The 17109-nt window shown below is 38.0% G+C and overlaps 1 protein-coding gene across 16 annotated transcripts in view; it reads right to left on the reverse strand.

Annotated features, from left to right (window-relative positions):
• The window catches only part of GPHN (gephyrin), a 429045-nt gene that overhangs the window by 126197 nt on the left and 285739 nt on the right, over positions 1–17109 (reverse strand). For all 16 annotated transcript variants that reach the window (XR_004185388.1, XM_021941883.2, XM_031669113.1 and 13 more), the window contains one exon: positions 6480–6617. Coding sequence is in view for 15 of the 16 variants with exons in the window: in XM_021941883.2 (XP_021797575.2) it covers positions 6480–6617 (138 nt within the window). In the remaining variant the exon portion in view is untranslated. The remainder of the gene's footprint in view (positions 1–6479; positions 6618–17109) is intronic.

The raw sequence follows: 17109 nt of genomic DNA on the forward strand, positions 1-17109 counted from the left end.
AACTCAGGACTAAGAAACTCAATCAAAACCGCTCAACTACATGGAAACTGAACAACCTGCTCCTGAATGACTACTGGGTAAATAATGAAATGAAGGCAGAAATAAAGATGTTCTTTGAAACAAGTGAGAACAAAGATCCAACATATCAGAATCTCTGGGACACATTTAAAGCAGTGTGTAGAGGGAAATTTATAGCACTAAATGCCCACAAAAGAAAGCAGGAAAGATCTAAAATTGACACCCTAACATCACAATTAAAAGAACTAGAGAAGCAAGAGCAAACACACTCAAAAGCTAGCAGAAGGCAAGAAATAAGTAAGATCAGAGCAGAACTGAAGGAGATAGAGACACAAAAAACCCTCCAAAAAATCAATGAATCCAGGAGCTGGATTTTTAAAAAGATCAACAAAATCGATAGACTGTTAGCAAGACTAATAAAGAAGAAAAGAGAGAAGAATCAAATAGACACAATAGAAAATGATAAAGGGGATATCACCACCGACCCCACAGAAATACAAAATACCATCAGAGAATACTATAAACACCTCTACGCAAATAAACTAGAAAATCGAGAAGAAATGGATAATTTCCTGGACGCTTACACCCTCCCAAGACTAAACCAGGAAGAAATTGAATCCCTGAATAGACCAATAGAAGGCTCTGAAATCGAGGCAATAATTAATAGCCTACCAACCAAAAAAAGTCCAGAACCAGACAGATTCACAGCCGAATTCTACCAGAGGTACAAGGAGGAGCTGGTACCATTCCTTCTGAAACTATTCCAATCAATAGAAAAAGAGGGAATCCTCCCTAACTCATTTTATGAGGCCAACATCATCCTGATACCAAAGCCTGGCAGAGACAAAAGAAAAAAAGAGAATTTTAGACCAATATCCCTGATGAACATTGATGCAAAAATCCTCAATAAAATGCTGGCAAACCGAATCCAGCAGCACATCAAAAAGTTTATCCACCATCATCCAGTGGGATTCATCCCTCGGATGCAAGGCTGGTTCAACATACGCAAATCAATGAACGCAATCCAGCATATAAACAGAGCCAATGACAAAAACCACATGATTATCTCAATAGATGCAGAAAAGGCCTTTGACAAAACTCAACAGCCCTTCATGCTAAAAACTCTTAATAAATTCGGTATTGATGGAACATATCTCAAAATAATAAGAGCTATTTATGACAAACCCACACCCAATATCATACTGAATGGGCAAAAACCGGAAGCATTCCCTTTGAAAACTGGCACAAGACAGGGATGCCCTCTCTCACCACTCCTATTCAACATAGTGTTGGAAGTTCTGGCTAGGGCAATTAGGCAAGAGAAAGAAATAAGGGTATTCAGTTAGGAAAAGAAGAAGTCAAATTTTCCCTGTTTGCAGATGACATGATTGTATATTTAGAAAACCCCATCATCTCAGCCCAAAATCTCCTTAAGCTGATAAGCAACTTCAGCAAAGTCTCAGGATACAAAATTAATGTGCAAAAATCACAAGCATTCTTATACACCAGTAACAGACAAATAGAGAGCCGAATCATGAATGAACTCCCATTCACAATAGCTTCAAACAGAATAAAATACCTAGGAATCCAACTTACAAGGGATGTAAGGGACCTCTTCAAGGAGAACTACAAACCACTGCTCAGTGAAATAAAAGAGGACACAAATGGAAGAACATACCATGCTCTGGATAGGAAGAATCAATATCGTGAAAATGGCCATACTGCCCAAGGTAATTTATAGATTCAATGCCATCCCCATTAAGCTCCCAATGACTTTCTTCACAGTATTGGAAAAAACTGCTTTAAAGTTCACATGGAACCAAAAAAGAGCCCGCATTGCCAAGACAATCCTAAGCCAAAAGAACAAAGCTGGAGGCATCACGCTACCTGACTTCAAACTATACTACAAGGCTATAGTAACCAAAACAGCATGGTACTGGTACCAAAACAGAGATATAGACCAATGGAACAGAACAGAGTCCTCAGAAATAATACCACACATCTACAGCCATCTGATCTTTGACAAACCTGACAAAAACAAGAAATGGGGAAAGGATTCCCTATTTGATAAATGGTGCTGGGAAAATTGGCTAGCCATAGGTAGAAAGCTGAAAGTGGATCCTTTCCTTACTCCTTATACGAAAATTAATTCAAGATGGATTAGAGACTTAAATGTTAGACCTAAAACCATAAAAACCCTAGAAGAAAACCTAGGTAATACCATTCAGGACATAGGCATGTTGGGCAAGGACTTCATGTCTAAAACACCAAAAGCAATGGCAATAAAAGCCAAAATTGACAAATGAGATCTAATTAAACTAAAGAGGTTCTGCACAGCAAAAGAAACTACCATTAGAGTGAACAGGCAACCTACAGAACGGGAGAAAATTTTTGCAATCTACTCATCTGAGAAAGGGCTAATATCCAGAACCTACAAAGAACTCAAACAAATTTACAAGAAAAAAACAAACAACCCCATCAAAAAGTGGGCACAGGATATAAACAGACACTTCTCCAAAGGAGACATTCATACAGCCAACAGACACATGAAAATAGGCCCATCATCACTCGCCATCAGAGAAATGCAAATCAAAACCACAATGAGATACCATCTCACACCAGTTAGAATAGCAATCATTAAAACATCAGGAAACAACAGGTGGTAGAGAGGATGTGAAGAAATAGGAACACTTTTACACTGTTGTTGGGACTGTAAACTAGTTCAACCATTGTGGAAAACAATGTGGCAATTCCTCAAGGATCTAGAACTAGAAATACCATTTGATCCAGCCATCCCATTACTGGGTATATACCCAAAGGATTACAAATCATGCTGCTATAAAGACACATGCACACATATGTTTACTGCAGCACTATTCACAATAGCAAAGACTTGGAGTCCACCCAAATGTCTATCAGTGACAGACTGGATTAAGAAAATGTGGCACATACACACCATGGAATACTATGCAGCCATAAAAAAGGATGAGTTCGTGTCCTTTGTAGGGACACAGATGCAGCTGGAAACCATCATTCTCAGCAAACTCTTGCAAGAACAGAAAACCAAACACTGCATGATCTCACTCATAGGTGGGAACTGAACAAAGAATCACATAGACACAGGAAGGGGAACATCACACTCTAGGGCCTATTGTGGGGAAGGGGGAGGGGGGAGGGATAGCATTCGGAGATATACGTAATGTAAATGACGAGTTAATGGGTGCAGCACAGCAATATGGCACATGTATACATATGTAACAAACCTGCACGTTGTGCACATGTACCCTGGAATGTAAAGTAAAAAAAAAAAAAAAAAAAAGAATATGTGGTAGTTACACAGTAGTTAATATGTAGAGAAGTAAGATAAAGTTTTTCCAAGAGAAAACTATATAAGCAAAGGGGCCAGGCTTGGTGGCTTATGCCTGTAATACTAGTACTTTGGGAGGCCGAGGCGAGAGGATTGCTTGAGGCCAAGAGTTCAAGGCCAGCCTGGGAAACATAGTAAGACCTAGTCTCTTAAAAAAAAAAGATATATAAATAAAGGCTTAGAGGTAAGAGAGAATAAGAAGTAAGAATTATCATGTCATGTTTAGGTAGAAGCAAGGTCTGATGATAAGGAGGTAAGAGAAGAAAGAAAAAAAAATTAGAAGAAATCAGGTTATAAAAGGCCTTTCATGACATGTCAAGGAGTTTGAATTTTATCTTGAGGTTATAGAAAAACAGCGGAAGACTTGCGTGTAGGGAGTGTGAATAACAAATTAGCAAATTTGAACAGATTACTTTGGCATCAAATTGGAGAATGGATTGGGACGAAGTTAATTGGGGGGAGGGGAGTCTGTTACAATTGTCTAGGAAGTTAATAATAAAGACCTAAACTGGGCCAGGTGCAGTGGCTCACTCCTGTAATCCCAGCATTTTGGGAGGCCGAGGTGGGCGGATCACCTGAGATCGGGAGTTTGAGACCAGCCTGACCAACATGGAGAAACCCTGTCTCTACTAAAAATACAAAATTAGCTGGGCATGGTGGTGCACGCCTGTAATCCCAGGTACTCAGGAGGCTGAGGCAGGAGAATCACTTGAACCCAGGAGGTGGAGTTTGCTGTGAAACGAGATTGTGCCATTGTACTCCAGTCTGGTCAACAAGAGTGAAACTCCATTTCAGAAAAAAAAAAAAAAAACAAAACCTAAAATAAAACAATAACAGAGGGAATGCAGAACAAGGGACAGTTTTAAGAGGATGTAAAAACACAAGTATTGTAGAAGTAGAGAAAATAAGTTTAGTATTTGTCATGTTATATTTACTAGCAGCAGATATGTAATACATTTAGAATATGAGTTTGGAGCTTGGACAAGCTCTGGGCAATGGTATTGATTTAAAATTCACCTTATAAATGGTATCTGAAACTACTAGCCTGCATGAGGCCATCTGAAGTCAATGGACAAGATGTGAAAAGGGCCAAAGAAAAAAAACTGTAAAGAAAGCTTTTCAAGAAATTGACAAAGGAAGGCAAGCCTGTAAAGGAGCCAATTAGAGGAGACAAGTACCACATTAATTTACCTATCTCTTCTGCACTAGCCCATGAAATCCACGGGGCAGGAGTTTTATTTTTATTCATCTTTGCAAATACAGGACTTAACATAGTATCTGACATCTACTTGATGTTTATTAAATATTTGTTGAACAAAGTAAATTATGTTTCTATATATGATGTTTTCTAAACACCTAATCAAAGTGCCTAGGGGGTCTAATTACAATACCTTTTCACACAAAAAATTGAGTTTGATTCAACTCAAAGGTTCAATGCAAACCTCATTATTATTTTTCATCACCATAGGTGGAAACACTTGACAAAAAGTTATCCATCTATGAAGAGTCTGCTCACGTATAAGTGACAACTGATTTGATGAATAAATGAATGGGAAAGAAGCACATGAAGGGAAAAGAGAATACATCTGACAGCATTTTTCTCTAGAGGAAAAATGAAATGGCAATTTCCAACCTTTTTTAAAAAAAAAAAAAAAAAACCAGAATGTCTCTTTAAATGTGACCTGGAATACATGGTGAGATTTTTCTAAGGACTGATGTTAAGGGAAACTCTTCTGAAATTATTAAAAAAAAAAAAAAAAACAGGAATGGTTTATTTATTTTTATAACAGGTAAAGTAGTATTAATTTTTTTATAACTTAAGTTTACATTCATATTTTCTGAAAATGTCTTGGTTTCTACTGATACCAATAAATATCTCAACATTCTACATTTGATGATAAACAAAACTACTCTATTAAAATTGTTTTGAAATCACACAGTTAATTCCTGACTAATCCCTACTCTAGTGAGTTTTCTAATCTTTCCTTTACTGAGGAGTAAAAGAAAAACAAATGGTTTAAGCCTAATGATATGCATATCTAAAAGAATGTGAACCAAAGATGTAGGATAAGGGGAAACTATAATAACGATTCTTGTCTAAGTGGGGACACAGAGAAAAGAGCTAAAATCTGGCACCATTGTGTTAGCTGTATTATTTTTTATAATTTAATGGTGGAAGAAGAGAGCACAATTATGTAGTAAAAGGAAGAATGTAAATCTTGAGACCTTAATCCTATTCCTTTTCTGCTATTCTGAGTTTGAGTTTCCTTGAAAAAAAATTAGGGTGTTTGTGCTCTCTACTGTTCATTGTAGTTTGAATATTTTATGATTCTATCAAGTTTTTTATTTATAAAATTAATTCCATTGTGTTCTTTCTGCATAACAAATTAAGAAACTATATTTTATTCAGATTGCACTAAATACAACTCCTCTTTTTGGTGTTGGGAAGAAACCTCAAGCTTTATTGGCTGCAAGTTCTCCTCAGCAGTCTGGTCTTCTGCAACTGGATGCCTGAATACAACTCCTATGCTGAATGTTTAGAAATGGAAGTTGTTAATTAAAAACAAAATACTGGGGAATGCTACCTTTCCATTGTCTTAGTTATCCATGGATAAATTAACATATTTTTAATATTTATTTACAATGTATGTAAATACATTGTATTTACATTTAAATACAGGTTTTCCAAACAGAAAAAGATGATTACAAGACATATTAGTTGTCTCCCATTTCTGACAGAAAGGACATCACATAGACTCGGAGTTTACTTTCCTCACTCAGTGCTGACAGCCCTTTCTTTAGTTTGCAGTATTGGTATTTTGATGGACAGCAGAAACACAGCTGATTTTCTTCCTTTTTTTTTTTTTTTTTTTTAATGAAAAGGCAGTTTCATGGATTTTACTCTGTATACTGTTAAGGCTGAACCCTTAGCCTTTTTCTTATTGAGTAGAAATAAGAAAAAAAAAAGAATGATGATAATTGTAATAATAGTTAATAATCTTTTTTTTTCAGGAAAACTGTGTATTAATGTTACATGAATCTTATTTGGTAAAAAATGAAGAAAAGTAAAGGCAATGGTCAAATATAACAGTACCTCGGTAATTGATGATTTCTGTCCCAAGCACCGGAGTCATCTCCAGGACTGTGATAAAGGCTTTGTCCATAGATGTCAGAGGAAAAGGAGACATACGGTGTCTTCTGGCCACCTTGGTGATATCGACAGCACTGTGACCTGAACAGTAAGATAATTAACTAAGAATATGATACTGTAACACTGATTAAAAAGTGGCAATGACTTACAATATCACAACTCCCAATTTCAAATGTCCCCAAATGAAGATTAGCAGGTGAGAAACTGTTTCTCCTGCCTGCAAAATATAGGGAACATTAAATCAAGTTAGCAGTGTTATATCATGTGTCAAAACTTAGCAAAATTCAATGATGACATTGACTAATCCTTTTTGAGCTCTTTCTATGTGTCAAGGCAGTATACCAAATTAACTCATTAATCCTCCCAACAACCTTATGGTGAGGCACCATAATTATCCTTATTTATAGGTGAGGAAAGAGAAGCTTAGAGAAATTATGTATCATTTCCTAAATCACAGAGCTAGTAACAGAAGAGCTAAGATTCAAAACTAGGTAATTTTGGCTTCAGAGTTCATGTACTCAACTACTACACAAAATTTTGAATACTTAATGCACTAGTTAGTAAAATGAAGTCCCCAAACTTCAATTTATTTAGGATACCATAGGAAATTTTCTCTCCTCTGAAAAAAGTTATGAAGAAATATTATTATTTAGCTATTGACTCCACAGGTAATCATATTTAGTCCCAAAGCATTCATATCATCCATACATTAAAACTACTAATTTTATATCTCCAATCTCAACCTCTACCCTCAATTCTACATTTTTATATCATCCAACATGCATTTGGATGTGCAACTAGCAACTCAAACCTAAAATGTCCCAAAACAAACTCTTAATTCCCCATCCTCCTATTCCACCCATACAATGACTTATTCTCTTGCAGTTCCCATTTCAGTAAATAGCAACTCCATTCTTCCAGTTATTAAGCCAGAACCTTGCAAGATACTTGATTCTTATATATTTAAACTATCTTTAAAATATATCTGGAATCTGATAATTATTCACCACTTCGATGACTACTATAATAGTTAAGACCATCACTGATTTCCTGGGAAACTGAATAGCATCCTAACTGGTCTCTCTGCTTCTATCCTTGTCATACTACAATTTATTCTAAACACAGCAGTTACAATGATTCTTTGAATCACTGGATTGTGCTAATCTCTGCTCATAGCTCTCTAATGACTTTCCATGTCCCTTACAATAAAATCTCTGCTATGGCCTATAAGCTCAAAATATTATGGCTCCCATTGTCCTCCTAACATTCCCTCTTTGTTTACTGTGCTTTAGTCATACTGGTTCCTTTTTTTTACTTGATCATGCCAAATTCATCTCTCCTCAGGGTCTTTGTACTTTCTGTTTCCTCTGCTTGAACCATTCTTCCCCAGATAGTCTCTCATTTCCCCATCTATACATCACTTCTTTCAGGTCTCTGTTCAAATATCACTTCATCAGAGAGAAATTTGTTGAACACTCTCTATGGAATAATACCCACCATCACTCTTTATTTCCCTTACCCTACTTTTCTTTTCTTCATAGCTATATACATACCCATGTACATACATAATATGGATATTCATAACCAATATATAAAATATATAAATATAAATATGTATATTGATATTTGTTTATAGTCTTCCTCTTCTCAATAGAACATAAAGTTCCATGAGAGCAGCAACTTTGTCTTGTTTACTGTTTTTGTCCGCAGTACTTAGAACAGCATCTGGCACATATTAGCAAACAAAAAATAGTATTTGTTGAATTAATAAATGCATAATTTAATGACAAGAAGGAACTTCTTGGAGTATTATATCTTCATATATAAATAACTGGACCTTTTCCTTGGAGCCATATAAGCCTACATCCCAAAGAGTTAACAAAAAGTAGTAACTGCAAATACTGCTGCTTAGCTCTCCTACCTGCTATCCACAATCCCCTTCGTAAGCAGCTAGGAGTGGCCGTATGATATAATTCTGGCCAATCAGGGGTAGGAATAAGTCCCTGGGGCAGGCTTCCTCTTACAAATAAAAAGATGAAGATATGAAGCTTTAAGAGAAAAAAGCTTTTGCCCATCTACCGTTTTTTCTACCAGGAACATGGCTGGAACTGGGAGCTGGGCTGACACTGGGGACTGGAAGGTGCTGTAGCCACTTCTGAACTAGGAAGATTCAAGCCCATGCAGTAAGTATAGAAAGGTGAAAAGAAAAAAGAATCCAAGTCCCTGATAACAATGTAGAGCTGCTGTAAAAACCCTAGACTGGGCCAGGCGCGGTGGCTCAAGCCTGTAATCCCAGCACTTTGGGAGGCCGAGACGGGCGGATCACGAGGTCAGGAGATCGAGACCATCCTGGCTAATGTGGTGAAACCCCGTCTCTACCAAAAAATACAAAAAAACTAGCTGCGCGAGGCGGCGGGTGCCTGTAGTCCCAGCTACTCGGGAGGCTGAGGCAGGAGAATGGCGTGAACCCGGGAGGCGGAGCTTGCAGTGAGCTGAGATCCCGCCACTGCACTCCAGCCTGGGCAACAGAGCGAGACTCCGTCTCAAAAAACAACAACAACAACAACAACAACAAAAACACCCTAGACTGCGTGGCTCCAGACTTAGATATGTGAAATACATAAGCTCCCATCTCTTTAAACCACTTTATAATGATTATATGTATCCTTCATAAGATTGTGAGTTTCCTGTTATTGCAACTTATTAAATTTAGCATTCCTACTCCAATCCTAGGGGCTGCTCCAGACATGTTCAATGAATTGACTTAAAGGCACTACCCCAAAGAGTTTTCATTCTAAGACTAATGACATTGTCATAGGCACCTAAGAAAAATATATACAAAGTTGCTTATACTATTAATATGTGATTTCTTCTCATGGTCAATTAAAATCGCAAAATTTTCAAAGTTTGAAAAGCCTTAGAGATTATTTAGTGCTACATAGAATTTTCTATTCAAATTGTGGGTGAACACTTCAAAAAGGATTGTATGTAATTCACCAATCAATGACAATTGAAATATAAATTTATTTGTAACTCATTTTCATTGAGGTCTTGACCTACTCATTCAAATATAAAAAAAATCATTGTCAAGGCAGAATGATAGAGATTGCTGCTTCTGCTTTTTATTCAGCTTTATAAGTCTCAGATTAGATCTTTTTTTTTGTGATAGGCTGCACTGTATGGTGCAAATTGGATATAATCTTACAAAAGTTGTCTTTTAAAAATATGTTTAGTTTCTGAGAAGAAAATTCTGCTTCTTAGTTATATAGGTTTTATCTGTTGAATATGCTTTGTAATAGGCATTTTCTTATTAAACAGCAAGTCTGATGATACACATATCCATTCAACAAATATTGACTGAGTGCACTTTATGAACCAGGAACAGTTAGGGACTTGGGATACTGAGAGTAAAATATACCCTGCCATGAAGAATATATAACAGCCCAGCAGAAAGGAAAGAAAAACAAAGAGAAAGAGACCAAGAAAGAGAAAGAGAAATAGGAAGGAAGGAAGCAAGAAAGGAAGGAAGGAAGAAAGAGAGGGTAGTAAACCACCTGATGGTTCTGTAAGTTTTATTTTTTTACTTTATTTTATTTATGTTCCAGGATACATGTGCAGGATGTGCAGGTTTGTTACACAGGTAAACTTGTGCCATGGTGGTTTGCTGCACAGATCAATCCATCACCTAGGTATTAGGCCCAGCTATTCTTTGATGCTCTCCTTCCCTGCAACCCCGACAGGACCCAGTGTGTGTTGTTGCCCCGCCATGTGCCCGTGTGTCCTCATTATTCAACTCCCATTTTAAGTGAGAACATGCAGTGTTTGGTTTTCTGTTCCTGTGTTAGTTTACTGAGGATAATGGCTTCCAGCTCGCTCCCTGTCCCTGCAAAGCACATGATCTCATTCCTTTTTATGGCTGCATAGCATTGCATGGTGTATAGGTATCACATTTTCTTTATCCAGTCTATCATTGATAGGTGTTTGGGTTGATTCCACGTCTTTGCTATTGTGAATAAGTGCTGCAATGAGCATACACATGCATGTATCTTTATAAAGGAATGATTTATATTCCTTTGGGTATATACCCAGTGATGGGATTGCTGGATCAAATGGTATTTCTGGTTCTAGGTCTTTGAGGAATCACCACACTGTCTTCCACAATGGTTGAACTACCAACAGTGTAAAAGAGTTCCCATTTCTCCACACCTTGCCAGCATCTGTTGTTTCTTGACTTTTTAATAACTGCCATTCTGACTGCATGAGATGGTATCTCATTGTGTTTTTGATTTGCTTTTCACTAATGATCAATGATGTTGAGCTTTTTTCCACAGGTTTGTTGGCTGCATGTATATCTTCTTTTGAGAAGTGTCTGTTCATATTCTTTGCTCACTTTTAAATGGGGTTATTTTTTTCCTGTAGTTTCTGGATATTACACCTTTGTCTGATGGATAGACTGCAATAATTTTCTCCCATTCTGTAGTTTGTCTCTTCACTCTGATGACAGTTTCTTTTACTGCACAGAAGCTCTTTAATTAGATCCCATTTGTCAATTTTTGCTTCTGTTGCAATTGCTTTTGACGTTTTTGTCACGAAATCTTTGTCCGTGTCTATGTCCTGAATGGTATTGCCTAGATTTTCTTCTAGGGTTTTCATAGTTTTGGGTTTTACATTTAAATCTTTAATCCATCTCGAGTTAACTTTTGTACAAGGTGTAAGGAAAGGGTCTAGTTTCAATTTTCTGCATACAGCTAGCCAGTTCTCCCAGCATCATTTATTAAATAGCAAATCCTTTCCCCATTGCTTTTGTCAGGTTTGTTGAAGATCACATGGCTGTAGATGTGCAGTCTTAGTTTTGAGTTCTATATTCTGTTCCACTGTCTATGTGTTTGTTTTTGTACTAATACCATGCTATTTCAGTTACTATAGCCTTGTAGTTGAGTTTGAAGTCAGATACATGATGCCTTCAGTTTTGTTCTTTTTGCTTAGGATTGTCTTCGTTATACAGGCTCTTTTTTGGTTCCATTTGAACTTTAAAGGAGTTTTTTCTAATTCTGTGAAGAATGTCAAGGGTAGTTTAATGGGAATAGCACTGAATCTATAAATTACTCTGGGCAGTATGGCCATTTTCATGATATTGATTCTTCCCATCCATGAGTGTGGAATGTTTTTCCATTTGCTTGTGTGCTCTCTGATTTCTCTGAGCAGCAGTTTGTAGTTTTCCTTGAAGAGGTCCTTCACTTCCCTTGTTAGCTGTATTCCTAGGTATTTTATTCTCTTTGTAGCAATTGCGAAAGGGAATTCATTCATGATTTGGCTTTCTGCTTGTCTACTGCTGGTGTATAGAAATGCTTGTGATTTTTGCACATTGATTTTGTACTTTGCTGAAGGTGCTTATCAGCTTAAGAAGCTTTGGGGCTGAGATGATGGGGTTTTCAGATATAGCAGTATGTCATCTGCAAACAGAGATAGCTTGACTTCCTCTCTTCCTATCTGAATACCCTTTATTTCTTTCTCTTGCCTGATTGCCGTGGCCAGAACTTCCAATTCTACGTTGAATAGGAGTGGTGAGAGAAGGCATCCTTGTCTTGAGCTGATTTTCAAGGGGAATGCTTTGAGCTTTTTCCCATTCAGTATGATATTGGCTGTGGGTTTGTCATAAATGGCTCTTATATTTTGAGGTATGTTCCATAAAAACCTAGTTTATTGAAAGTTTTTAACATTAAGGGAATTTTATCGAAGGCCTTTTCTGCATCTATTGAGATAATCACGTGGTTTTTGTCTTTAGTTCTGTTTAGGTGATAAATCACGTTTATTGATTTGCATACGTTGAACCAGTCTTGCCTCTTGGGGATGAAGCTGTCTTGATCATGGTGGATAAGTTTTTTGATGTGCTGCTGGATTCAGGTTGTCAGTATTTTATTGAGGATTTTTGCATCGATGTTCATCAGGGACATTGGCTTGAAGTTTTCTTTTTTCGTTGTATCCCTGCCAGGTTTTGACATCAGGATGATGCTGGCCTCATAAAATGAGTCAGGGAGGAGTCCCTCCTTTTCAGTTGTTTGGAATAGTTTCAGAAGAAATGGTACCAGCTCCTCTTTGTACCTCTGGTAGAATTCGGCTGTGAATCCATCTGGTCCTGGGCTTTTTTTGGTTGGTAGGCTATTAATTACTGCTTCAATTTCAGAACTTGTTATTGTCTATTCAGAGATTCAACTTCTTCCTGGTTCAGTCTTGGGAGGGTATGTGTGTCCAGGAATTTATCCATTTCTTCTAGATTTTCTAGTTTATTTGCACAGATATTCTCTGATGGTTGTTTATATTTCTGTGGGGTCAGTGGTGATATCCCCTTTATAATTTTTTATTGTGTCTATTTGATTCTTCTCTCTTTCCTTCTTTATTAGTCTAGCTAGTGGTCTACTTTATTAATTTTTTTTCATAAAAACAGCTCCTAGATTCACTGATTTTTTTTAAAGGTTTTTTTCGTTTCTGTCTCTTTCAGTTCTGCTCTGATCTTGGTTAGTTCTTGTCTTCTGCTAGCTTTGGCCTTTTTTTTGCTCTTGATTCTCTAGTTCTTTTAGTTTTGATATTAGGATGTCAATTTGAGATCTTTTAACTTTCTGATGTGGGCGTTTAGTGCTATAACTTTCCCTCTTTAACACTGCTTTGGCTGTGTCCCAGAGATTCTGGCACAATGTCTCTTTATTCTCATCGGTTTCAAAGAACTTCTTGATTTCTGCCTTGGTTTTGTTATTTACCCAGGAGTCATTCAGGGGCAAGTTGTTTAATTTCCATGTAGTTGTGTGGTTTTGAGTGAGTTTCTCAACCTTGAGTTCTAATTTTATTGCACTGTGGTCTGAGAAACTGTTTCTTACGATTTCAGTTGTTTGGCATTTGCTAGGAGTGTTTTACTTCCAACTATGCAATCTTTTTAGGAGTAAGTGCCATGTGGCACAAAGAAGAATATATATTCTGTTGTTTTTGGGTGGAGAGTTCTGTAGGTATCTGTCAGGTCCACTTGATCCAGAGTTGAGTTTGGGTCCTGAATATCTTTGTTAATTTTCTGTCTCAGTGATCTAATATTGACAGTGCAGTGCTAAAGCCTCCCACTATTATTGTGTGGGAGTCTAAATCTCTTTGTAGGTCTCTAAGAACTTGTTTTATGAATCTGCATCCTCCTGTATTTTTAGGATAGTTAGCACTTCTTGTTGAATTGAGTCCTTTACCATTATGTAACGCACTTGTCTTTTTTGATCTTTCTTTTTGGTTTAATGTCTGTTTTGTAAGACTTTAACACTAGGATTGTTAGAAAAACAAACACTAACATTGTTACAGAAAACCCCTGGTTTTCTCTGCTTTCTATTTGCTTGGTAAATTTTCCTCCATCCCTTTATTTTGAGCCTATGTGTGTCTTTGCACATGAGATGGGTCTCTTGAATACAGCACACTGATGGGTCTTGACTCTTTATCCAGCTTGCCATTCTGTGTCTTTCAATTGGGGGCATTTAGCTTATTTACATTTAAGGTTAATATATGTATGAATTTGATCCTGTCATCATGATGCTAGCTGGTTATTTTGCAGACTTGCTGATGTAGTTGCTTCGAAATGTCATTGGTCTGTGTACTTTAGTGTGTGTTTGTAGTGGCTGGTATTGGTTTTTTCTTTCCATATTTAGTGCTTCTCTCAGGAGCTCTTGCAAGGCAGGCCTGGTGGTGACAAATTCTCTCAGCATTTGCTTTTCTGAAAAAGATTTTATTTCTCCTTCACTTTATGAAGTTTAGTTTGGCTGGTTATGAAATTCTGAGTTGGAAATTCTTTTCTTTAAGAATACTGAATATTGGCCCCCAATCTCTTCTGGCTTGTAGGGTTTCTGCTGAGAGGTCCACTGTTAGTCTGATGGGCTTCCCTTTATAGGTGACCTGGCCTTTTTCTCTGGCTGCCCTTAATACTTTTCCTTCATTTTTGCTTTGGAGAATCTGATGATTACGTGTCTTGGGATGATCTTTCTTCTCATGGAGTATCTTACTGTGGTTCTCTGGATTTCCTGAATTTGAATGTTGGCCTACCTTGCTAGGTTGGAGAAGTTCTGGATGATATCCTGATGTACGTTTTCCAACTTTGTTCCATTCTTCCATCTTTCAGGTACCCCAATCAGTTGTAGGTTTGGTCTTTTTACATAATCCCATAGTTCTCAGAGGTTTTGTTCATTCCTTTTCATTCTTTATTCTCTAATCTTGTCTGCCTGTCTTATTTCAGCAAGATAGTCTTCAAGCTCTGAAATTCTTTCCTTTCCTTGGTCTATCCAGCTATTGATACTGATAGTTGTATTATGAAGTTCTTGTGTTGTGTTTCGCAGCTCCATCAGGTCATTTATTATCCTCTCTAAAATGGCAGACTGGAGCTGCAGTGATGGCAGCCATCTCTTCCTGCAGGGGCTCAGTTGTCTTAGGCAGCAGGCAGTTGCAGTGATGGCAGCCGCTCCTCCCACTGGGAGCTCAGTCATCTTTGGCAGCAGGCAGCTGCAGTGATGGCAGCCGCCCCTTCCCCTAGGAACTTGGCAGTCTTAGGCAGTCTCCAGTTGAACAGCTGCCAAGAATCTCCATAGTTCTGTGCTTGGGAACCAAGGCCCGGGTGGTGTGGGCTTATGAGGGGATCTCCTGATCTGTGGGTTGCACAGATCCATGGAAAAACCATGGTTCCCCAGGTGGGGTAGCACACTCACTACCTCCCTTGGCTGGGAGTGGCAGTTCCCCTTCCCCTGTGTGGATGCTGGGTTGGCTGTCACTCCACTCTACTTTTCCTCACTCACCATGGGTTGCACCAACTGCCTAGTCAGTCCCAGTGAGAGAACCTGGATACCTCAGTTGCTGGTGTAGGATTTACTCGCTGTTTTCATTCTTCCACGTGGGAGCCTCCAACCATAGCTGTTTTTAGTTGGCCATCTTGGCCCCTCCTTGTTTTCTTTTTTTTTTCTTCTTGTTTGGAAATTGCAGCATGGTTATCTACTGGCAGGAATAATCTCTTCCATCTCTAAAGTAATGTTATACCTTGTTTATATTTGTCTTCTGGTGTCTATCACTCTCCATCTTATGCTATAGATATTTAAATATTTGCCTTACCTCTGCTAGTAGATGGTAAACTCATTGAAGGCAGAGCCTATGTCTTATTAATCTTTGTATTCTCTGCCACTTTTAGAACAGTGCCTTCCTTACACTCATAGTAGATACTCAGTAAATACTTTGAGTATTTAATGAATGGCAAATCTTTTAAACAAAGTCCAAAGTTGGGAAGCAAAAAGTAAAGCAGTGCTTTCTGCTGTCGTTTTACTTCTCTAAGCCACTGAATATTTATAAAGTCTTTGTCACAAAGTGATTACCTCACTGGAAAAATAATTTGCACTTTTTTCTTTATAGACCTATAGTATAAACATTTTATTTAAAGTTTATTTTTAATTGGCAACAATTTTATATATGCATGGTGTATACCATGATGTTTTGAGATATGTATACATTGTGGAATAACTTAACTGAAGAAATTAACATACTTTGGTGCTATTGGATTAATACTGGTCCTTGATTAAACTACTTGCATGTTAACACAGGGGTCTTTGGATATATAACAAATTAACTAAAAGGAATGTCTCAAAGGAGGAGTGTTGTAATTCTCTGGCACATCAGCAGGTAGGGTTGTGTGTGCATGCATGTGTGTGCATGCGTGCATGTGTTTCCCACAAATATTAATCGAGCACTATTTTATGTGCCATGAGGCTTTTCCCACTCAAGACTCACCCCAAATTATACAGTACCTAGCTACTTTACCAATAAAAAACCTACTTCAGTCGGGTGTGGTGACTCACACCTGTAATCCCAGCTCTTTGGGAGGCTGTGGGGGGTGGATCATGAGGTCAACAGATCGAGACTATCCTGGCCAACACGGTAAAACCCTGCTTCTACCAAAAATACAAAAATTAGCTGGGCATGGTGGCGCATGCCTGTAGTCCCAGCTACTTGGGAGGCTGAGGCAGGAGAATTGCTTGAACCCAGGAGGCAGAGGTTGCAGTGAGCTGAGATCATGCCACTGCACTCCAGCCTGGCAACAGAGCAAGACTCTGTCTAAAAAAAAAAAAAAAAAGTTGTCACGGACTTCTCTTATTTTGTAAATTACAAACCCAAAGCACTTCTTACTGTCTTGGGCTGTTAGAAAACATCCTGGCTAACATGGTGAAACCCTGTCTCTACTAAAAATACAAAAAAATTAGCCGGGTATGGTGGTAGGCGCCTGTAGGTCCCAGCTACTCGGGAGGCTGAGGCAGGAGAATGGTGTGAACCCGGGAGGTGGAGCTTGCAATGAGCCAAGATGGCGCCACTGTACTCCAGACTGGGTGACAGAGCAAGACTCCGTCTCAAAAAAAAAAAGAAAGAAAACTTAATCAGCAGGAAAAAGGACCAAAAAATGTTGTTTCTCTTGTTGATTGTGACTGTAGAACAGCAGTTTGATAGAGGAGAAAAAAAAATTGAGAAAAAAATATGCACCTTTTCCTCTTGAAGGACCCCGTGAGTTATCACCTAGCAGCCA

The sequence above is a fragment of the Papio anubis genome, chromosome 7, assembly GCF_008728515.1.
Source record: "Papio anubis isolate 15944 chromosome 7, Panubis1.0, whole genome shotgun sequence".
Taxonomy (NCBI): domain Eukaryota; kingdom Metazoa; phylum Chordata; class Mammalia; order Primates; family Cercopithecidae; genus Papio; species Papio anubis.